Source organism: Oryzias latipes, chromosome 2 (genome assembly GCF_002234675.1).
Source record: "Oryzias latipes chromosome 2, ASM223467v1".
Classification (NCBI taxonomy): Eukaryota; Metazoa; Chordata; class Actinopteri; order Beloniformes; family Adrianichthyidae; genus Oryzias; species Oryzias latipes.
This window is the reverse complement of record NC_019860.2, coordinates 21,867,280-21,891,818: the sequence shown is the minus strand read 5'-3', so window position 1 is coordinate 21,891,818 and position 24,539 is coordinate 21,867,280. Positions and strand designations below refer to the sequence as shown.

The 24,539-nt window shown below is 42.9% G+C and overlaps 1 protein-coding gene across 3 annotated transcripts in view; it reads right to left on the bottom strand.

Annotated features, from left to right (window-relative positions):
- Positions 1-24,539, bottom strand: part of LOC101162104 (amyloid-beta A4 protein) — a 44,716-nt gene that overhangs the window by 5,973 nt on the left and 14,204 nt on the right. Inside the window, exons 2-12 of one of the 3 annotated variants that reach the window (XM_023965885.1) lie at positions 11,049-11,216; positions 8,648-8,777; positions 8,159-8,271; positions 6,817-7,007; positions 6,403-6,722; positions 4,957-5,124; positions 2,779-2,912; positions 2,256-2,330; positions 2,028-2,186; positions 1,545-1,673; positions 1,364-1,463 (exon numbers count right to left, since the gene is read on the bottom strand). In XM_023965885.1, the coding sequence (XP_023821653.1) occupies positions 1,364-1,463; positions 1,545-1,673; positions 2,028-2,186; positions 2,256-2,330; positions 2,779-2,912; positions 4,957-5,124; positions 6,403-6,722; positions 6,817-7,007; positions 8,159-8,271; positions 8,648-8,777; positions 11,049-11,216 (1,687 nt within the window). Of the gene's footprint in view, positions 1-1,363; positions 1,674-2,027; positions 2,187-2,255; positions 2,331-2,778; positions 2,913-4,956; positions 5,125-6,402; positions 6,723-6,816; positions 7,008-8,158; positions 8,272-8,647; positions 8,778-11,048; positions 11,217-24,539 lie in introns of all 3 variants that reach the window. The other 2 variants (XM_023965881.1, XM_023965889.1) reach the window with 2 other exon arrangements.

Here is a 24,539-nt window from a genome sequence, read left to right as displayed (position 1 = left end):
GTTGTCCCAGTCTAGAGCTTGTTTGAGACTCTGGTTTCAGTGGCAGCAGGTTATCCTTTTTTTATACTAAACTGGATTTTAAAGAACTTGTATTCATCCTGTTCTATATCTATAAAAACATACACTTTGATTTTTAAACAGAGTTTTTAACGACATGGTTTTGGATTATTTTTTGGTCGAACAGACACCTAATCTGCTAAAAACCCAATCGGCAGTTTTTGCTCGATTCTCCTGCTCTGCATTAGTGGGCCTCAGACGCAGATGGTCGTGACGCACAAAACAGATAAAAAAAAGAAAGAAAAGAAAGAGAGAAAGAAAAAGAGGGAGAGAAGGGGATTTATCTTCAGGGCTTTCATTCTGCTCTGAACAGAAGAATTAGGCCAAGAGGCTCCTCCCTCCGATCAGGAGGGAAAATAAAGGTTTTCAAGCCTCCAAACAACCAGATTTATGAACTTTTAGCACTAAAGTGAAACATACAACTCGTCCTGTAGTTTAGATACGCTATCCGTTTACTGATTAAAAAATAAAACCTGTTAGAACGACTAAAAACTTTAATCTAAATAATTCATTCATTTCAAACCAGCATTATAATCAGGCATGTTTATGGTCAAATACTTTCTAAAAAATATTTTTTGATGAAATATATATTTTCATAGGTAACTTTTTTAAACATCTATCAATCAAACCCACTGAAAAATGATGACATCACAGCGGGAAAAACCAACTCAAAACATGAAAGGGGCAAACATTTCTAATGGGGCTCCACAAAATAAATAAAAATAAATACGGAAAAAACATTTCACATTTTCACACAGTATGGGGGGGGGGGGTTCTACCTTTACAAATTTCAACTCCTCCTAGGGATTTTAATCTATCGCCTCCTACTCGAGTATGGAAGCATTTCTGTAGCATAATTAAAAATAAAAGTCAATACCAGAAATGCTTTTTCATTTTCAAAATGAAAATTTATTTGTTGACTCAAAATTAAAAAGAAAAAGCAATCCGCTTTTTCCTTTTTCTTCTTCAACACTGCTCATTCTGTCACTTAATTAAAATGATAAAGAAAATGGTATTTGACATTTTATTCTCAAAAAATCCTTTAGTAATATGTGTGGCAAAATTCAATTAGAAATTTGTAATTTGACAATTAAAATGGATTAATTGAAATAACTTTTATTTTCACAATGTAACTGCATCAAATGACCCAAAAATAAAATTACAAATCAATCCTTCAAAATGGTTTTTCCTTCAACACCACACACATTCTGTGACATCATTACAGCGAAAATGCAAAGAGGGGATTGCATCCTCAGTTTGGTTGACGGTTCTCCGCCCTCAGTTCCTGAATGAAACCAAAACTCACCGACTTGGTCCTGGATATCGTCGGCCACGCCGGGCACTTTGTAGAGCAAGCCCAGAGACTGGTTCATGCGCTCCTCGATGACTCGCAGATGGGTCAGCACCTGCGGGGGGTGGGACGACACCTTCAAATCACTTCCTGTCAGGTGGATTCGGTTCTGATCAGAGTCGGCGCTGAAGGTCATCTGAGGTCGGATCTGCGCTGCCTTCTTGGGGTCCACCATGCGGACGTGCTCGAAGTGTTTGAGGGTGTGCTGCCGGTCCTTCTGCTCGGCGCGCACGTACTTCTTCAGCAGGCTGAAGACGTGTCGAGGCTGCGGGGGCAGAACGTCAGCACATATTAGGGGATTAGGCGACTAGCCTGATGGCTAAACAGTCGAGGGTTCAAATCCCTGGCTACCCTGTTAGCAGACCCCCTGATGTGAACCCTTCCCTGTCCTTAATTTGAAGACTTGAACCAGACAAATGCGATTCCAAAGCACTTATGACTATAGGATGTGAAAAAAAATGTATTTTTGAAAAAAAACTTTATTGACAAATAAAAAAACAAACAGAATAAAAGCAGATCAAAGGCTAAAAACGTTTAAATTTGGAATGCTTCAATGACAATAATGGATGTGTTTGGACAGATTTTCCTTCAGGAATCTCTTGTGGGTTCAGTTCAGTACCCTGGGAGGGTCCTCCTGCAGCGCAGTCAGGTAGCTCTCCAGCGCCAGGCGACGGCGGTCGTTCAGCAGCGCCTCCACCCGCGCCATGTGCGTCTCCACTAGCTGCTGCCGCTCGCTGGCGGCCTCCTGCTCCAGGGCCTCCACCGTCTCCTGGAAACGCTGCAGGAACACAGGCGCCTCAGGGTTGCTGCTCTGCACGGGATGACCTGCATCGGGGGCCGGTCTTACCTGAATCACGGCCTTCTTGTCGGCACGAGGAAGGTTCTTGGCTTCCCTCTCCGCCTCTTCCCATTCCCTCATCACCTGCAGATGAGCACAGTTTCATTATTCTGCCACACAAAACCCGGACTGAGTCAAATTTCCATTTTTTGGGCCTAAAAACCCCCACAATGGCGTCAGATGCTGCAGTAGAGTAACTGCTGTCGTTTCTGATTCCTTTTTCAGTCGGCCTCATCCTCCCACATGTCCCCCCCGGTGAATCACCAAGTTTTTTTTTTTTAGTTTCACTTCAGCTTTGACACAAACTGAGGAGGAAGTGAGGCGGACGGGCTGGGATGACGCGGCGCCAGAAGCAGAGGGGCTCCCTGTGACTCTACAGGCGACCATCTGGATCCCCCCTCTGAGACGCTTGATCAACAAACACAATTACAGCTGAGAGGCCTCGGTCGCAGGGATTAACCATCCCACCATTTATTTAAAAACTTTGCAGAGTTTTATCTCTTCCCTCCGTCCCGATTTCTCACTGCAGTACCTGGGACATCCTCTCGCGGTGCTTCGCCTCCAGGCTCTCCTTCGCTTTCTGGAAGTGGGCGTGCTCGTTCTCGTCGGCGGGCGTCTCCAGGTAGTGGTCCACGGCGTCGGAGGAGCTGGGCTTGGCGGTGGGGACTGTGCGGATAAGGCGACAAGGATGAGAAGACACTCAGGAAGTGTTTAAACATGCAGATAAAAACCAAACATTTGGGTTACTGTTGTTAGAAAGCCTTCAAAAGGAGAAAAGGGAAAAGAGCTGCATCCTCCAGCCGCAAAGAAAACCCGTTAGTGTTAGTCCATCCACTCCATCCACCAGAGCCGTTCTGTCCCTGAAACCTCAAAGCCACCAGAAAGGAAATAAATTGGATCGGTTATTGCGTGAAAATTAATCATCCGCCACAAACGTGCAATCAAACGTGGTCTCCTGCGCGCGGGCGGCCATGAAGGTCGCACAGCCGATGAGATTGGTTCCGTTGGCCGAGCGCGTGACTTCACCAAACGCCAAAAAGCATCGGACCCGAGCCCAGAGCGCCACCCGCCCGTGTGCCGTGAAAGCCCTAAAGGTGGAGCCAACGGGGCCAAAAATTATTTAAACTAAATATAGTCAAAACAAAACTCAAGTTGATTTATTTCTAATTATTTTTTTAAAAATACATATATTTTGTGTCAATAAACAGTGATTTTAACAAAAAAAAAGGCCAAATTTGCAAAGCATTTTATTACCATAAAGCTTAAGTATGAACATTTAAAGCAAAATAAATGTGCAAATATTAAGAATTCTTGGACTTTTATCTACGTTTACATTTTAACCTTTCAAACTACAAGAAACATAAACCTTTTTTTATATTTTACAATAAATGTTTTTTTTATCTAGATATATTTTCAATTATTTTTATTGCACTTTACCTGCCTGTTTTAATGCTAATAAAATAAAAAAACGTAATTTTGAAAAGTCAATAGTTATTCGATCAATAGATCAATACGTCTATTAAAATTAAACACAATCAACCTTTTAATTTCAGTTTTACATGAAAACAACAATAAAAGTTTATAACTTTACGTTGAAACTGTTTTTCAGACTATTAATAGCATCACTGGCTGTTTTTTTTAAGTTAATTTTAGTCACTTCAGTGTATCGTTACTTTTTAGGAAATGTTAAAAATAAAAAAAACTTTTGACCCTCTTCCTTGCTCATGTCAATTCTGTTCCATTATCTCGTTTATCTAAAATAAAACTCTGTAGGATAAAATGTGGAGATTATAGTGCAAATGTGACAAATAAAAGCTAAGTTAACAATAAATGTGGTGCTACAGGATTCCTTAAAGAGCCTTTCTTTCATTGAGGCAACCTAAAAATTTGCTTTCTCACCAACACACACGCTGGATTGAATCAAATCTGTGGAGGAAACACGAGTCGAGTGCTGCAGGGAGGCTGCTCAACGTCGTGACTCAGAAGCACAAACTGAGGTGTGGAATCTGACGCAGCCCGCTTTGTGTTTGCACAAACCTGCAAGTCTTCGCAAAGAGAGGAACTGCTTTTAAGCAAAACCTCTGCCTAACAGCCAATTAAACCAGATAATCCTATTCTTTTTTACGTTCTTTTCTTGAACGGAGTGACAGAACCGCAGCTCGTTTCCTCGGCGACGAGGACGGAACACGAGCGGCCTTGTAACCCGTCAACGATGCGACAGATAATGTGCGGCGAAGCGCGGATTATTGTAAAAAAGAAAGAAAATTAAAAAAATCCTTCCTGCCTGGCTGATTTCACATCTCACCCTCCAGCTAAACTAATAAAAATGCGAGAGGAGAATCCTGAAGACGCTGTAATCATGGGAATTATGGTCGTTATCCTACAGGCTCGTGTAACCATGGCAATAACGAGTGTCTTCATTCTGTTGTTTCCTTAGAGGACATAAACAGATTTTCTTTGTCGGCATTTCTACTATTCCCTATCAAAATAAAAGCCTCCAAAGGCAGGTGAAAGATGCAGGAAATCAAATATGTGAACAATTTAGAGGAGTATGTGAAACATGAAGCATATTTCAGGGCTCTAGTGATCATTACAGAGGCGGAAAGAGAAAGCAGAGAACAGCTGTTAATTCTGACAGGCTGAAAGCGGAGCGGCTGCAGACAAGCGAGCCATCGCCATCATCGCCGCCACCGCCGCCGGCAGGACTTACGGACGCTGCTGCAGACAGACATGCAGTACTCCTCTGACTCAAAGTTATTCCTGTTGCCTCCGCAGCCGCCGTAGATAAACTGAACGCAGCGGCCCTCCTCGCGATCAAAGAACCAGCGGGGCAGCAGGGCCCGGCACGGGCCGGTCTCTGCGTCGGCCCAGCACACATCTTGGAAGACACACATTCAGAAAACAGCCCATAATTGAGAGTCCTGGAGGGCAAGGAGTGGATTGTTTTTGCAAGTCTTCTGTCTCACTGCTGGCTACACACTCCAAGACTCACCAAATACCCGCTGAAGAGGAATTATTCACCGCCACCACCCAAATAATGACATCATAGCGGGAGAGACCATCAAAACAACGCAAGGGGCCAAAATCTCAAATGCAGTACAAAAATAATAAAAAAACCAAAACACACATGTCCGGGACATCCACAGGAAGTTTTATAATCATTATGGGATGGCCATGAAGCCGAAAACTTGGCGACCATGCTCTTCCTTTTCTCACAATTTGGGAAAAGAAAGATTTTGTTTGAGCGACTTTCTCGAAATTTATGTATGTTACAACTTTTTTTTAAAAAGTTTAACGCAATCATGAATTCCAAACAATAACACCTTTAGTACCAGGTACAAATTTAAAATCCCCCTAGAGACTAAGAACTATGGCCTCCTAACTCCTCAAGCATCTGTGGGAAAAAATATTGAATTTACAGTAGGTAGATGTTGAACGGCGTTGGCGTGGTGAGCCTGCAAAAGTGGCGTTCCCCTGTTGCATGCGCGTTTTTTCCACCAGAATATTATGACAAATTAATACGCGAATCTTTGGCACAAGCTGATCGAAACGAGAGGACATAATAAACGACTATATGAGGAATGCGGCTGTTGTTGCTGAGGAAATTCAAAAGTTTACTTTTGCAGATTCTTCTAAAAATGACATAAACTGGTCCGTCACCCCCAGGCGACCGAAAAATAAAATGGTTGCTATGGAGACAAAACCATTTTGAGTTTTTTTCAATGATTTTGTTACTGATCATGGACACGGGGCCTGAAGCAGCCGCTCAGCCAGTGAGGGCAGCTAACAAGGGGCAATGAGGGGGGGCAGGTAACGCCTTCGGCCTACACAACGCTGCTCGCGGCTTTATTCTCTCTCTTTGACTCTCCTTCAGGCCTGTGAGTGATCGTTTCTGTTTTTCTAAAATGCTTCAAAGGACGTGAGGCTGAGAGACGAGTGCAGGCGGGTTTGGGGGTTATGAATGCTTGGAAGGGCAGTTAAAACTAATCAAACAACTGAAATGAAGAGACGGCGTCTCATGCCACTAATGGATCGTAGATAATCGGAGATGTGAAATGACAGAGCGGCCAGAACCACCGCATGGATCTGCTACAGGGACCGGTTACGTTTTTGGGAGAACGCCATGTGCTGCTTTGATGCCGAGTGGTTTCCTCACCCCGGACGACTTCTTCCACGGACTCTGTGGTTGTGGTGGTGGTGGTTGTCATGGCGACGCTGGCGGTGGGCTCGCCGGCCTCTTCGTCGTCGTCGTCGAGCGCGTCGAAATCGTCGTTTTGGTCATCCTCGTCATCCTCCTCCACCACCTCTTCGTCCTCCTCGCCGTCCCCATCCTGGTCATTGTCCAGACCGTCGTCCACCACCTCCCTCTCCTCCTCGTCGTCATCCTCCTCGGGCGCCTCTTCGTCATCGTCCTCCTCTGCCACAGATGGTTTGGGCTCCTCCTGCTGCTCTGTTGGCGCCGGCTCCATTAACCTACTGCGAGACCGGAAGAGAGAAGCAGCAGTGAAAACCAAAAGACCAAGACATCATTGTTGCTAAGCGCCCTGCCCCGTGCGTCCGTCACGCAGACCTGTTGTCGGCGTAGTCCGTCTCCACGCCGCCCCACCACACGTCGGAGTCGTCAGCGTCCCGCTCGGCGCTGTCGGCGTTGCGCTCCACCTCAGTGGGGCAGCAGACGAACTCCACTCCCTTGAAGCGATCGATGCCGCACGGCAACAGCATCCCATAATCGTGGAGGGTCATGGTCCGATCTCCACAAGACTGCAAGGACAGACAGGAACGAGAAGATGCAATAGATGGACTTCAATTAGGTGTGTCCCTTTCAGTCAGTCCATTCAGAAGCTGAACTCGAGCGGTGGTGGGACACTCCACCTCAAGCATCATCTGACCTCTGTAATTCACCCGGGTCATGGGTTCCGTTCTTCAAACTGTTCTAGAGGCTTTCAAGACTCGCTCCCATGGAAATGGTGTTTTTAACATGTTTTTGTGGTATTTTTCGCCAATATTAGAGGGCATATATTAAGAAAATGAAGCTTGAAATGACATTTATTGAGTATTTATTTATGTGAATCGTTGTGAATCAGGAGCAGAAGAAAACCAGGAGTTTGAAAGAGATTGGAAATACACTGGGCGGGCCACAAGCTCCATGCTCCAAGTTACCAGCAACAGGAAGGGGAAAGGGGGCGGGGTTTCTCCCTCTCACAACTAAGAGGTGAAATTCTAATCAATTCCTGCCGCTCTGTAGAAAATATGACCTTGAAAACGGCACTGATTTGTTCATTTTAACTTAAAGTACAATCTTAATTAAAAGACCACTAGGAGCGTGTTAAAAATAGAACAAAAGATGACCATATTTGGACATTGACGTCCGGTTGGTCTGAAGAACAGAAAAAACTGGTTATATTGTGCAAACTGAATAATCTGATTTCTTACAACAAATCAGAATTCTTATTTATCTGAATTATTTTGTACTTCTACATCTTAAAATGACAAATCACAATCACCGAACGCGATTTGCTTTGTCAGAGGCGTCCAGTTTCAACGTTCAGTCAATGCACAGATGAATCCGGCGGGTCCTGCCGCGCATTCTGAGCATCAGGCTTGGCGCATCGGTCCGGCAGCAGCACGTTTTGAGCGTTTTGGCGTGTCAAGAGTTCAAATATCTGAATTTCTGTGAAGAATCTGCGTCACATCAGAACTCAGAGTTGGCCTGTGACGACAGAAGTACCGCTGAAAGCGCCGTCATTCAGACGCCGCTCCGGCAGCAGAGGGTGAACCTCACCGTACCGGGAGAGTCTGAATGATCTGATGAACCCAGACACGAAGACGCGATCACCCACACTTCAAAACAAATGATCCCTCAACATCAAGTTGAAAAGAGGTATTGTTGTGATGGCGGCGGGTTCCCTCACCTCCTTGGCAACAGTGTGCCAGTGCAGGTGGCTCTCACACTGGTCCATGCGCTCCTGGTGCAGGAACTTACACTTGTCAGGAACAAGCAGAGCGTCGCTCACGAACTCTCCCACTGCAGTAAAAAATAAATAAATAAAAAGATGTCAGCGTCAGAGCTTTGAAGGTATTTCTAGATTCATTTTGTAAAAAAAAAACAAAAACAAAAAACGAAGCTGTATTTAGGACAAACTTGCACTTTCCTCACAGTTGAACTGCTTCCCTACATTCTGCTGACTCATGGTAAAGCTGTTCTATGGAAGCAAACTCAGTCTCGTGCTCACGTTTAAATAAATCACATTTATTTATTTTTACAGTTCCTTTTCCTCTCCAGGCTCCACCTTTTGTGTCAGGCAACGATTAAATGAAGCGAATTTAACATGAAAACATAAAAAAGCGGATGATTTCAATCCATAAGAGGGGGAAAATGTGTCCTGCTGCTGAAACCTCACCCAGGCAGCGATAGGGAACCACGATGTGCATGTGGCCGCGGCACTGCTTGCGTCCCTTCTTACACCAGCTCTGGATGCTAACCGGCTGGTTGGCCTCCACCACGTTGGTGATCTGGAGCTCCGGATACACCTGGATAACGGAGTTTGTCATTATAGGGTTCAGAAATGAAGTATTTTTAAACTAAAACAAGCAATTCTCTCATTTTTACCCTAAAAGCACCTCAATTTAAAAGTTATTTTCACTTCCCCTCATGTCTGAACTTCTGTTGCAGAGACGTTCATTCATCTAAATGAGGTCAAGTGGTTGACTAGAGCTGCAACATATCACATTTTGAAATTCATCTCAAAAGGAACGATTCATCTTTGAGAAGAAGTCTTTAATCCTTTTAATAGGATTTATATTTAAAACAAAAAAGTCTTTTTCATTTCTGCTTTCCCCAAGCATCTGTTTCACTCCAGTAAAGAACATTTCAAGAATCTTTTTTTTCAAAGTGGGTGGTACGTGTTATCGCTACGGCAACCATGTATGCGTTTTCTGCAAGAAGGAAGCGTTTGCCTCCTATGTTTTTGCTTTGATCGCTTTTAGAAAAATGTAAAAAAAATAAAAGCGTCTTGAAGCCATGTGGAGTTATGAAACCACAAAACTAAGCGTGTTCAAGCAGCCACTTACAATGCCAAGTCTATGCAAGTGCGCGTTTTCGGCTTCCTCGTTTGAGACCCTTGCTTTCGGGCGTAGCTACGTCCGTTTTTACGACCACTTCCGGGTTCTAAACATGTCGCCAGTTAAAAAAGGCAGCGCTTGGCAAAGACGAATGCATTAGGTGAACCCAGACGTGGCGACAAGCCTGACAACGTCTGCCTTTATTTTGCAAATAAAGATAAACCAACGCCACCAGCCATTGCAAGGACGCTAGCAATGAACCAAACCGTTTCTGTTTCGTGCTTAAATCACAAGATTTACACCGTATTGAGATTTCGCACCAAGTCTCTGCTATCCTGTAATGCGCTGCTACTGTGGTCGCTTTGGTCCAGTTGTTCCACTCAGACCTCAGTCCGATTGGAAATGAACCGAGACGACCTCGAAAGATGGGTCCGGGAGCGGTTCCTGTTCGCTTACCAGTCCCTGCGTTTGACTGAACAGCATTCGGATTACCATTGGTTCACTTTAAGCAGACCAAATGTGTCCAGTCTGAATACACACTAATACTATTTTTAGACCCTTTTGGACCACTTAGAGCTGAATTTAAAAGACATACTCCAATAAAACATGGGATTTTGGTGTTTTTAACACGTTCTTATGGCATTTTAATGATGGACATATATTAAGAAAGTAATGCCTAAAATGGCATTTACTGAGAATTTCTATATTTAAATAGTGATTCGGGAGCAGACAAAATAAGGCCGTACATGTGATGTCGAAAATACTGTAAGGCGGGCCACAAGCTCCCTGCTCCGCTCCATTCTGATGCATCCACTTGTAGACAAATTGATCCATGAACGTCTTTGTTTTCCTCGTCCGAATTAGCATCTGCATAGCTACAACATTGCTCGCCATTTTTGTTGCACCGGGTATGTTAGGTTGTGGGTGGGAGGGGCTGTAAGCTAGTGGGAGAGCATGTAAACAGAGAGCTCTCGTTTATAGAATTGAACCTTATCTCCAATTCACTCATGGCAGCCCAAAGACAAAGGACAAGGGATAGAGCAATTACAGCTCACTAAATATCAGATCAAGCAAACAAAGAGTGATGATTTTGGCTGACGGGAAGTGAGGGCAGGCTTGTTCTGCCAGCACTCAGAGGGGAATTTTTATGTCCTAGAAAACGACACAAGTTTATTTATTTTGGCTAAAAACCGCATCATCATAATTAAAAGACCACTGGGAATGCTTTTGAAATAAATTGAGAGATGACCGGAGACGGACTTGAATACCTCTACCGGTAAAACATCCCACGATGCTAGAGCTGGCCATTAATAGAGTCTCACTTTTGGTACGTATTGTGCTTTTGGAACAAGTAAAACTGAGTAAACCGACGGTACTTTCTTTTGCAGATTGAATTAAAATGGACATAATCAAAAGATTTCTTTTTTTAAATGTTATTAGCAGATTTGTAAATGCAGATCTTCTGCAGCCATTAAAAAAATACTGTCATTGGTCTTTAATAATGAGTTAAAGGTCAAATGAATTTTCCTCGCGTGCTGTGAGCTACATTTAGATACAAAATCCACCCTAAAAAAAGACTATAAATATTGATGGCGTTCAGTACAGTAAACTGATCTTCTGCAGTCGTGCATCAGTCGCTTTACATTTAATAAAAATACCTTTTAACCAATCAACTAACACGATGTTGCACATTAATCCTCCACTGAAGGGGAGCCTTCCATCACTCCTCGCTCGCCTCACCTCCTGGCAGTACTGCAGGATCCCCTCCTTGGTGCCGATGCAGCTCTTCGTGCCGGAGGGGTCGGACTCCCACTTGCCCGTCTGCACGTTGATGTGCATGTTGAGCTTCCCGCAGAACATGGCCACCTGGGGCTCAGCCAGCAGACCCATGGACACGTCAGTCGGCACCTGTGAGAGCGAGCAGAGACGTCCCGTCAGCTTCTCGGGGTTTCAAACAGCCGACGCAGTTACATTTTACAGCTAGGCGAGTGGGGGCTTTGAAATGAAAACTAAGATGAGGTCTGATGAGGGAGACTGGGGATAGACGGCTTACATCATCATCACCACCATTATCTCAATAAAACAAAAAAAGAGCACAAAAATCAAACAACATAAAATGGGTCATGCTTCTGTGTTCAAGCCCCGCCTCCATGGGTCTTCTGCCTCTTGAATAAGCGAGCTCAGTGTTTATGTAACCATCTTTTTTCTCATCTCCAGAGGGAACAAACTGAGCAGTTGCAGAAGGAGAAAAGAGGAGGGTCCACCTCCAGCAGGAGCTCTGCTCTGCGGTCCTCCTCCGTCTGGAGGTTTTTTGTGTCCGAGCATCCTCACAAACAAATAAAAAGAGGTGCCGACAAACTGCTGAATGTCCACATTGTGCCGGCAAATGAGCTGGAACAAAAACCGGGAGGGAGTACGGGAGGAGAAGCAGGAGGGAGGGGCGGGGGCCGCTGCCTTTGTGTGCCGCCTAATCTCGTTAATGGTTCTGAAGGCCCTGGCAGCCGAACAAATGTTGTTTTTGCGAGATGGACGGCACATTTTCCCCTTCCAGACCTGCGTGCATCCGAGGGGCATCGTGCCCCCCGTCCAGTGTGGGAGTGACCAATGGGAGGGGGGTTCGATTTGATGAGAAAAACTCTTAAGGAATGGCTGCTGTATGCATGTCTGTTGGATCAGGGTAAAGAACATCCGTCAGTGAACATTAAATTCCACTTCTATAAAAAGTGTTTAAACCGTAGACGACGGCGGTCTCTGGAGCTTTACTATTTTCACCACACTGCACCCGAGGAAAAAAGAAAAAAAGGGGGCAGCCAGCATGAGCTTACTCCAATAAAAGCAAGTCAGACAGCAGCAGGATTTACCGCTTCTTAGTCGACAGCTAAAAAAGCTCACAATAAATAACTAAAAAGGTGTTTGATCTAAAAAGTAACTGTTTTGTCGCAAACACAAGGCGTCTAAGTCTGTGCAATAACAGCACCTGCACGCCATCGGATCAGCTTTCCCGTCTGCGAGTCAAATCTGGACCTTTGAAGGGTTCAACGTGATGTAAACTGTAATAATGGCTGTCCTTCGTGTGTCGAAGTTGGTCTTGAGTTTGAGGATTAAAAATGACAGGCTCTCATGTGGGCTGCTAGTCCAGCTCGGGATCTGCAGAAGCGATCACATGTCAAGCATTTGAAATCGGTTGAAGTTGCTACGGAGTGACGCCGGTAATGTGGCTGTTGGTATTCACGTTGGCGTTGGTCCTCAATGGTTATAATGGCATCCTTTAAAGTTGCACGCCATTTGGATTTTTGTATGGCTTCTTCTTCCCAGTTGTAGTGTGGGATGCCTGCTCTCTTCATGTGTCGCTTTAGCACATCTTTATAGCGTAGTTTCTGTCCACCGCGGCTCCTTTTTCCTTGAGAAAGTTCTGAGTAGAATACTGCTTTGGGTAATCTATTGTTGGGCATCCGACACACGTGCCCTGCCCATCGAAGTTGTGCGGATGTTATTAGGGCATCAACGCTAACTGTGTTGGCACGTCTCAAAACCTCAACATCTGGGATACGATCTTGCCACTTGATGTTGAGAATGAAGCGAAGGTGGCGAAGCTGAAGTCGTGTTAGAGCCTTGATATGTCTGCGGTAGAGTGTGGTGCACTCAATGGAGTATAGCAAACAGGGGATGACTGCGGCTGCATATACCTTCACTTTGGTACTAGTACTGATGTCATGGCAACTCCACAGTCTCTTTTGTAGTGCACCATAGGCCTTAGTGGCAGAAAGTATTCTCCGTTCCACTTCCAGATCAGCTGAGTTTGAGTTAGTTAAGGTACTGCCCAGGTAAGAAAAACTCTCTGTTGACTTCAGTGGTTCATCATGAATCATAATCGTCTCTGGGTGTTTCTTGGATAATGTGGGAGGCTGATACAGTAGTTCGGTCTTAGAGATATTAATCTTCAATCCAAACATCTCAGCTGCAGAGGAAAAGCGATCTACAATCTGTTGCATATCAGATGCGTTACTAGCTACAAGGGCTGAGTCATCAGCAAAAAGTAGTTCTCTGACACACATCTCCTGTGTCTTAGTGTGGGCACGAAGACGGGCAAGGTTGAAAAGTTTACCATCAGTTCTTGTGCGGATGAAGACACCCTTGTTTGGGCCTTCTTTCATAGTATCCAGTACAGCTGTAAGATATAGAGAGAAGAGGGTTGGTGCCAGTACACAGCCTTGCTTCACGCCATGGTTAACTGGAAAGGTGTCACTGGGTTCACCACCAACTGAAACCTGTGCCCTCATTCCATCATGAAATTGCCTAATAATGTTGACAAGCTTGTCTGGGCAACCATAGGTTTCAAGGACCTTCAATAGAGTTGTACGATTGACTGTATCGAAAGCCTTTGTAAAATCTACAAAGACTATATAAAGTGGTTGGTGCTGCTCTGCTGCCTTCTCCTGCAGCTGTCTCAGAGTGAAAATCATGTCTGAAGTGGAACGACCAGCCCGGAAACCACACTGAGACTCAGGAAGTACTTCTTCAGCAATGGTCTTTAATCTATTCAGGACAATTTTTGCAAGCACTTTTCCAGCTATGGCCAGTAGTGATATACCCCGATGGTTTCCGCAATCTGCACGGTCGCCCTTTTTCTTGTAGATGGTGACAATTAAAGCATCTCGGAAGTCTTGTGGCACAGTACCAGAGATAAGACATCTGTTGAATAGATCTAACAGAGATTCACACAACTTCTCACCACCATATTTCAAGATCTCTGATGGGATACCATCAAGACCAGGTGCTTTACCACTTGCTGTTGATTTCAGAGCGTACTTGAGTTCTTCCATACTGAATTGTCTACCCAGTTCAGTCTTTTTTGGTGTATTTTCCAGGTTTTGACATGCATTTGACTTTACTGAACCATCTTGATTTAGCAGCTTATAAAAGTGCTCCTTCCATCTGGATCTGATGTCTTGGAGATCTGTGAATAGCTTACTTCCATCTGCTGATCTTACTGGGGCAACAGCAGTGCTTCTTGGGCCATAGATAGACTTCAGACCGGCAAACAGTCCATGGTAGTTATGATTATCAGCCATGCTCTGCAATTCCTCTGCTGTCTTCTGCCACCAGTTGTTCTTCAAATGTCTCAGCTCCTTCTGTACCTTTGCCTTGATTTCCGAAAGTGCACCCTTGCTCTTCTCAGAATTCTCATGTAGATGTCTAAGATGTATATGCTTCTTTTCCTCCAAGAGTTTCTCGATTTCACTACCATGATCACAAAACCAATCCTGAGTCTTTCTATAAACAGGACCTAGGGTGTTCATACTTGTAGAATAAACTGTTTCTTTCAAATATTTCCAGTGCTGTTCAATATCCATCTCTCTAGTCAAATTTACATTCTCCAGAGCTGCTTCAATTTCTTTTGATAGCTCATCACAACACGTTTTGTTTAGCAGTTTGTTAGTATCCATTTTCTTGGGCTTGGTACTTGCAGACGTTTTCCTACGAGGTAAGACAATTTTTATTCTAAGTTGACATCTCACAAGGTAGTGGTCAGTAGAGCACTCTGGTCCACGCATTGCCTTTGTACATAATACATCTGCTAAGTCTGATTTTCTGGTAATGACATAGTCAAGCAGGTGGAAGTTACCTGAGCGAGGGTGCTTCCATGTGAAGAAATTCTTATCGGGTTGATAGAAAAATGTGTTGGTGATGCTTAGGTCAAGTTGAGCACAAAGGTTTAGAAGAAGATCTCCATTGGAGTTCTTTTTCATCTTTCCAAATTTGCCAATGACACCCAAGTAGGTTTCCCAGTCTGTTCCAACTCGAGCATTGAAGTCACCTAATATCAGGAGCTTGTCTTCTATGGGAACTTTGAGGATTACATGAGTAAGTTCTTGGTAAAATGTTTCTTTTTCGTCATCAGTGTAAGTCATAGTTGGGGCATACACGTTCACCAGAGTTAAATAGCGACCTTTCTCAATAGGTACTCTTAGAGACATAAGTCTAGGTGAAATTGCTGTGGGTAGTGAAACTAACTTTTTAGCAATTGTGTTGTGGATTGCGAAGGCAACTCCAGCTTGTCTAGGTGCTGTGGTCTTACCAACCCAGAAGAAAGTGTACTCTGCTTCTTGGAGCTGTCCCTGGGCCTCAAGACGTGTCTCCTGTAGGGCTGCAATCTCAATGCTGAGCGTCTTGAGTTCCTTTGCAATCAAAGCTGTTCTACGTTCAGGTCGGTTATCATTATCTAGCATAGTTCGTACGTTCCATGTTGCAATAGTCATCTTCTTTGATTTTGAGGTTCTACCGCATTAAAGGAAGTCCCGCTGACCGCGGTTAGCCAGCCAGGTCTAGATCTGAGTACGCTTTTTTTACCCCACCTTTTCTAGGGGCTTCCCATTCCTGGGCAGGCAATGCTGTCCCTAAAAAGGGCTGCCTGGTCACTCACATTGCTGCCTCAACAAACTGGTACTCATAGGTCAGTTAAAGTTGCGACCATCAGATGTGAGCCGCCTGCATGCAGAGCTTCTGCTAACAGCTCCCAGCTACTTAGGCCTGCTGTCGACACATGTACTCTATCGCCACAAGTCTTAACACTCAAACACTCAAAACCCTCAAAACCCAAAACGCCTTGCACAAAACCAAAGCCAGTTGGTGTTGTGCCTCAACCAGACTGCCTCTCTGGTCCTCAAACGCCACATACAATGTGGTACACAAGTGTGCAACGTACATTGCTGACGAAGAGGTCGCCCCGCAGTATTAAAACACTTGCTGGTTGATGCCATCCTTTGGCCTCAGCTTTTTGAGGCTCATCAGCATGCCATCAGGTGTTAACGCCATTGGCTATTGGCTCATCTGCCGTTTCCACCCCCAGACATCCTGCTGCCAATGCCTGAACCTGTGACCCCAGGTAGGGAGGCTAGAGGGTGCTATCACTTGCCTAAGGTGACCCCTCAGACTAGTGGAGGGAAGGAGTCGTCTTACTTCTCCATTTTAGACTAGCTCCAAGCTAAGTCTAACCACTGCCACTGTAATAAATCCTTCAGTCGCACAGCGGGGCGTAAAGTCCTCTCCTGGTCAAGGCCCTCCAGAGCCCGCAGGGACCGCCGCGCTGGTGGACTTCACTCCTGATGCCCGACCATCTGCACCACCCAGCCGGATTATTTTAATGACCCACTCCGAAGAAAGCTGTTTTCTAACACGGCATTTTTTCAGATGTTGGAGGACACGTGTGAAGAAAGTTCAGCTCAAAATTGTTTTTCTGAGCATGTATTTATTCAAATTGTTGTGAATCAGGAGCAGAGGAAAAAAATGCAGTTTGAAAAAGGTCGCATTTGTTACGTAGAAGACGCGCTGCTCCATTGTAGACGACTGTACACCATTGCTTTCCTTGTCCCAACTGAGATCTGACCAAGTAACCATACGTCTTGATAGCTCTGATATCGCTGGCCGTTTTTGCTTCAACAGTAATGTTAGGTTGGGGGTGTAAGGTAGCGGGAGAGCGTGTAAACAAAGAGCTAACAGTTAAGGGGAAGGGGGGCGGGGGTAACTCCACGCCAACGGTCACGCCCACAACTCAGAGGCGAATTTCTAGGTGAGTTTCTGCAGAAAATGGCTTTTTTTAAATTTATTTTGCCTTGAGACGGGATAATCATGATCAAGTAGAACAAATGTTGATTGAAGTGGGTCTTTAAAGGTCTCTGCCTCATCAACGACACCGATGTGTGCCCAGAGTTTGGGGGTCAAATTGCCGATTCACTAAAAGAAAATTCAAAAACACTTCTTCCCTGCTTCAGGATTTAAGTGAAAGAAGCGCCGACCGACATTTAAATACTTCCTTCATCTCTTTTGATTAACAAACCCTTCCTCAACCGCTTGTCGTTTTTCTCCCATCCTTCCTTTGCAGCTGTGGAAGATACATGGTCACTCCCTTTCTGCAAAGCGTATAAATCACGGGCCAAGAAAAGACTGACGGCACAAAGACAGAACAGTCACCTCAACGGTGAGATGAGTGGAGACAGGAGAGAACAAATTTATGTGTTCAAGGATACTTCAGACATTTGGGAAGAAGAGGACGAGAGAAAAGGACGTCGGAATCCTCAAAAACCAATTTCTTTAGAGGGAAATAATCTACTAATCATCCTTAATTTTGAGAATAGTTGCAGCAAATCATCTGGGAACATTTTGTACCAAGTTTTTTGGGGGACAGACTGTGCAAGAAAACCCAACGGTCTCAGGAAAAGTCACACATTAGGAGCAAGAAGAGACCAGGATTCCCCTGGTCTCCTAAACTCATTTCGTCCTTATCCTACTCCAGCTCAGAGTCACAGTTCAGCCTGTCAGATGGATGGTCAATAATCTGGGAAATGTGGATTGCTGATGGTCAATACTCATAAGATATGAACGCGCTGGATTCTTTGAAAGCAAGATCTTGGGTTTGGTCAGTGGACTGAGAATTTAGCAAACTCTGATGCTTCAATTAATCCTGTTAGTCCATGAAAACCCAGAACAGAAAATTCCAAAATGGTTTTTAGCAGCAAACTGGGTTCGTGTGCATCAACAAAAAAAGAATGTCAGCGGCACAAAACCACAGAACTGCTTTGAATGCAGCACTGTCGTATAGGAGGTCGTTTACATTAAATGAAGTAGAAAAACAAAAACAAAAAAAGCCACGTCTGGGTGGACGTTTGAAGAGGAATTCAGCCACGTTCTCCCCGAGGGAGGCACATAAAAGTCACAAAAACACAATGCAATGATCTAATTACGCAACACAACGACATGAAAGTTTAAAGGAATCCGGCGATTAAAGTCAGATTATTTGCGAAGCAATTTGCTGAGTGCTTTCCCAACCATTGTTGGTTTATGGAAAGCTCCGGGCATTTGCTCGCGTCTGTTTGGAAAGAAAAAAAATATATATTTTAGAGGAGGCTGCAGTTTCAAAACGTATAAACCCCGACTCAAAAACTTTTTCAGATCATACACAACGGGCTTAACAGTTGTGCTGTCCGCCCTTACCAAACCATGACAATAAAATGTATTCTTTGACAATAACTCAAACCATTTTTTTAAACCATTTTTTTTTTCTTTTGAACAATGTTTTCCTCAGAGTTGATGTCAACCAAAAAAAAAAAGATGACCTATTCACAGTAGTTAGAAATCTCAACAGAACATTGACTTATTTTAACTCCCAAATTATCCTGTGAAACAATTGGTTTTTTTAACCGTTTTAATGCTACTTTGAGTAAATATTTAATCATTTTACTGATAAAATTTAGAAAGTTTTGCCTTTAATAGAAAAAAAAGGAAAACTGGCAGCCTGAACTGTCCTCTGACTAAAATAAAACAAAAAAAGCATAATTTTTTTCTCAACTTATTTGTGTTTACAGACAAAAGGTTTCACCTTTTCTTCTAAAGTGGGAACATTTTATGACTTAAAAAAGTAACTCCTCCAGCACCGACAACTTTTTCTGAACTTCTGCTCTTTAAATGTTCCTTTGTATTCACACTGTAGTGAACCACACCAGGGTTCGTTTGCAAGTCAACAGGGTCCCAGACTCTTAAGGACTTCTCTTGCCCCCCAAAAGGCAAAGCTGGAGGGGTAAAGGTAAAAAATTTAAGTCATTTGATGGGACAGAAGAGAAAGGACAGTTTAGGCTAAATGAGACTAAAAACAGGAGAAGAGGAAGATGTGATGGAGGATGGTGTGACAAAAGATCTTAATACAAAAAAATAAAACTATTCACTTATGATTTACTGATGTGATCTTAAAAAAGAGACAGAAAAGGAGGGTATGTACGAAGGGGAAGAACACAAAATATGGACAAAGCAAAATGAACAAAGAAAGAAAAAATAAAAAGAAACAAAGAATAAAAAAATGAAAATATTGTAAAAAAAAAAAAAAGAAGAAATTGATGAGATGGATAAAAGAAGAAATAAAGGGAGAGCAAATTTTAATGAAGAAAAATATAAAAAGAGGGGAAAAAACGAGAACAAACAGGCACAAAAAGAAAGGAAGGCAAAACACAGGGAAACAAATAAAAATAACATTTAGTGATGTTATTGAGAAAAATAAATGTTTTACTTTTCTTAGATTTATCGCATTCCAAACTTGGATCATTTGAATTTTAGCTAAATGTTCTCCCCTGAAAGACATTGTTCATAAAAAGTCAAATAACTACCTGTTAGGCCATTTCATATATTAGTTTTTAATGTAAACAAAAGTATTTTTACAGTTGCCTTCTCATCCATTCAGAGGTTTAAAAACAGTTCCAAAGCACTTGAAGAACACACACGCCATCTCTGAAGAGACACACTAATGGATCCTGGTCCTGCAGCTATTAATTGCAGTCTTATCTGGGAGGCCCAGACCTGTCATGGGGGGGGGGGTTGGTGGATGGGATGAAAGAGGTGTTTTAGATCGCCACTAATCTCAGAAGGAGATCCCAGAGAGAGAAGGATGTGTTGCGTTCTTTCGCTATGACACAGAAGTTTACCCATCATCCTTTAGTGGTTTAGCTCATATTGTCCAAAGAGGAACAAGATGCATGTCACACTACAAGATGATGGGCTTTAACTAGATATAAACTGTGTTAATAACAGCTAACTGTTGGACAGAACACCATGTTCTGGTTGCATAAGATGCACCACTTTCTTCAAATCCATAAATCATTTGTAGAGGATTCGTTAATTTCTAAAATTAAGATCAGCTGCCCGTAAGCAGCTTAAAGAGACCACTGTTTTGCAAGTTGCTAAATAGAGGACATATGACTAAAACAGTGAAAAACAAAATTAAAAACAAGGTCAGAGAAAACAAATCCATACCACCAGCATTGTTGGGTGAAAAGCGTCGGATCATTTCTGACCTGATTTAGTGTGTTGCAAAAAGCGACGCTGGTTGATTGTATCTGGTATTGGAAAGCAGATCTCCAGTAAAATTCATCGCACTGAAAAAACGTCTGAAAAAAGTTCTGGACAGTTCTCACCAGACTGTGGACGTCAACCCAATTGAGAATCTGTCAAGGGAGTTGAAAGTCTAAAAAAAATCAAAGCTCTTGAGCAGATCTGCATGGAAGAATGGACCAATATTGCAGCTACAGTGTCTACAAGCCTGAAGAAGACCTACAGGAAACCCTTCACCAACCAGGGTTACATTGCAAAGTACTGATATATACCAATATGGATATTCTGAGAAATACTTGTATATATATCAATGCATTCATCTTCTTCCGCTCATCCAGGACCAGAAATACGTGTGTGTTTGGGTGTGTGCGCCCGTGTGTGTGTGGAAATAACAGTAGCTAACATGGAAATAAAATCCATCTTGAATGTCATAAATAAGGTCAAAATAATATGGGGCTAATGCAGGGACCTTAAGAAATGCAATCTTCATCGCTTTCACTAAAGTGGGATAAATATAGATCTTTTTGACTTATTTATGCCGGTAAAGGTCAAACTAACAAATAAACTGCATTAGTCATTTGGTCATAATTTCCATCTGTCTGGTGTTCCTTCTCAGCATTTTCCCTAGTTCAACCTGCAGTCCTGGTCTTTACAGGTTTTTAATCAACTTCAAAGGAAATGTCCAATTTATTTAAAGAAACATTTTGTGCTTAAGCTTGGGGGGAAAAAATCTCAGAAAAACCATAAACTGATTAGAGGTGTGTTCTGATTCTCCCCTCTTAATTTGTCTAGACGTGATGGAGGGACTCCTGGTTTCCATAGTTATAATCACCACGGATACAGAACTGCCTTCTCAACCCCCCTCCAAATACTCCAGGGGACCTGCCTGTTATAACCTCCTGCAGTCATCAGGGTAGCAACCTGAGGCAAAGCCATTATCCAAGTCACCCGGGAGCAGAAATTTCATCATTCGGCTCTTTTGCTTTGAAGTAGATGTAGGTTAAGTTTGTGTAGACGTGCTTTACCTGGACGCCACGAGGTGTGCGCAGGTGTTTCGGCCATATAATGTGTTTGACCATTCCTTTTTTCAAGTTAGATCTGGTTACGTTTCTCTACTTTTTGAATGCACATTACGATAGTAATACTACAAAAAATATATACATGTTTACATAAAATTTAATTAGCTCCAAAGCAGTTGACCTCGAATTGAAAAGTTGCAGGTTCCGTCCCATTTTGTGTCCATGTGCCGAAGTGTTCTTGGGCAAGACACAGAGTCCCACGATAGTGGTCTAGTTAGCACCTTGCAAGGCAGCCATTGACAATACATGACAGCTGAACTAAGTGGCCCCTCCTCCCTGGCCTTTCAAACAGGAAGTACTCTTAAGGCCCGTACACACCGGGACGAATATTCGCCAGGCGTTATTCGCCAGCGTTTTTCGCCACGTTTTTTGTGTTCACACCCAGGCGATTTTCGCTGACGATGAGTGGAGTGAACATGCAATTTCATTCCCTGACATTAGATGGCGCTTAATGTAAAACAGAAATACTCCTGTACACAAGGTGGCGCTGCGCAACTTTACGCTTCTGAAAGTCGCTTTTCACTCAGAAGAAGAGAGCAAGTATTTACACGCTTGTCAGAATCAAACAAAGAAAACATGAATATTTCAAGCACCAGTAGCTCCAACTGGTGCTTGGTTCCGGGATATTTTAGAATGTCCGTCATTATTGCTTCGCGGCTGTGTGTAGACGCTACTTGGCGTCTATCTTCTTCGCTGGTATGTGTGCTCAGCAAGGCAGTTTTGTGTTTGAGCGCCCCCAAGTTGTGTTTTACTGTAACTTCAGAAGCTCCAGACACGTGAGCAAAAGCGCCATTCTCATTGGTCGAGTAGATTTCGACGCGACGTGTCGAAAAAAAAAAAACGAACCCGAGGCGTTTTTTTTTTTTGACGCTTTAACGCCTGGCGTTTTTTCGCGTCGGTGTGCACACTCTCGTTGGTGCCCTTTGTTTAGTCACGAGGCGTTAAACGTCGGCGAAAATCGCCGGCGAAATTCGTCCCGGTGTGAACAGGCCTTTAGGCTCCAAAAAGCCAAAATCCTATAGACATCTATAGAGACCTAAACAGCTGTTACTCATGGTATTCGATTTGTCAGAATAACTATTCTTGCTTTGATACCTTTTTCGCAACATGTTATTGATAATCCACCCCCCCCCCCCGACATTTTTCTGTAGTTATTCAAGCTATAAACGGACCAATCAGATGCCTCAATAATAGTAGGTGGAGCCTGTTGCCCCCTACATCCAACGTTCAAAACGTTTGACAGATTTTGTATAGACAGCTTTCAAGTGGTAGGGGTGTGGCCTTCTAACAAGCTCTCTGATTGGTGAGAGTGGTGAAGAGGGAAATGATGACTCAGACTGACTTGGACCACATTTTGTAAAAAAAAAAAAAAGCAAATACAAACTAGAAGGAGCTGCATTTCCAGAAGAAAATGCAGGGTTGAATGCTATAATGCTGAATGAAAGCTGAATTTGCTGAAGAAATGGCTGAACAGAGCTGAAAGAGCTCAACATTTTAAAAGTAAAATGGTTATAGTAGGTAAAAAACTGTGAAAAAAGTTAAAAAAAAAAAAAGATTTCCTATGTATTTCAATGAAGCAAAAATCCTGGAATATCTTTAAAAGTTAAAAAATTTAAAAAAAAGTCATAGCAGGAATAAGCTGAAAAAGTTGAACATTGTAATAGTAGAATGGCTATAATAAGTCAAAAAATGTAGAAGGAGTTAAGCATGAAAGCTTAAGTTGATGAAAAAATGGCTCAACTGTTGAAAATTTGAAGATGTTGCTAAAATTGTTAAAAGTGTTAGCATTGGAATCAGCATCATCAACTGACTAAAAAAAACATATTGTTTGAGAGTATCATATTGGTAAAAGCTACATGTCTAAGTTGACAGAAAATCCACTTTTTTCAAAATGGCGGCTTTTCTATTAATTTTATCTCCATAGCAACCATTTTATGTTTGGGTCGCCTGGGCATGACGAACAAATCGACGTCAGTTTCAGACAAATTGGAAAAAGTAAACCTTTGGACGTCCTTAGCAACGAAGTTTGTTTGCTAACCACGCCCACATTCCTTATATGGCCAGATCCAGTGAATTTCATTATGTTCAGTTCCAGCCATTGATGAAGTTTATTGCAATATTTGCTTCAGATTTTGTCATAAAAAGGCCACCAACAGTAGGTTGTGTCGACATCCCATAATGATTTTTAAGTGTATTTTATAGTCCAAAGCCTTGTGATCATTTTAATGTTTGAATGGTGTCTCTAGCTACAAGTATGTGGAAGTTATATTGGTTAAAAGAAACTAAGGTTTTAAATTTGAAAAACACAAAATGGCTGCCAAACAGTCTCCATCCCCTGATGACTTCACACTTGATATTGTTGTCCAAAGCACTGATCATTTGACAGCAAAAGTGCAGTCACCTCCTCCAGTATGGGGCATCATGTCAAATGCTTAGCTTCAAGATTTATTCTCTCAACTATGCATGTGTCATTAATCTTAGCACACTCATCCATGTCTAAAGGAGAGCTATGTTGATCATCAGCTAACTAGCTAGCTGGATGACACAGCATTATATTTTTCATTTAACCACTATCATATATGGTATAACAACATGATAGTCACTTCTCGTAACAGCCACCTAACTCATGGTTTGGGAATCAACACTTCCCATGAGCCTTAGCAGCCGTGGGCGACGCTTGTTCACAAGATGGCTGAAGCACATGTTTGAACTGCAGCCTCCAGCTATGGAAAGGAAAATAAAAAATACATCAAAACTACTTTAGATTTGCTCCCACTGTTTTTTCTAACATACATTGAAACGTCAAAGCTTATGAGTAACCCCAGCTCAAAGAAAATTCTTCCATGTAACGAAATATAACTGAGTTAGTGGAACTGAATTTCATCAAGAAAGGCAAGGTAAAAAACCATGCAGCAAAAGTCGGATCCCAGACTTGAACTCAGAACCTCTGTATGATAAACCCACCAGCTAACCCGCTGAGCTAACACTTTGGTGATGATATTATACATCCGGTATAAATTAATCAGGCTTGTTGTGTATTATCTTGTTGGGAGAAGCCGAGTTGAGACAATTTCATGCCACAGTTCCTTTTTACGTGGAAAAAACAAACGGACATTTTCACTTTTGAAAAGTCTAAGGATTTGCAGGACCAAAAGTGGTGGTAAAAAAATTGTGGACGTAAAAAAATTGTAGAAGGAGATGCATTTCCAGAAGAAAATACAGGATTCAATGCTGTATTGCTAGAAGAAAGTTTAATTTGTTAAAGACATGGCTGAAC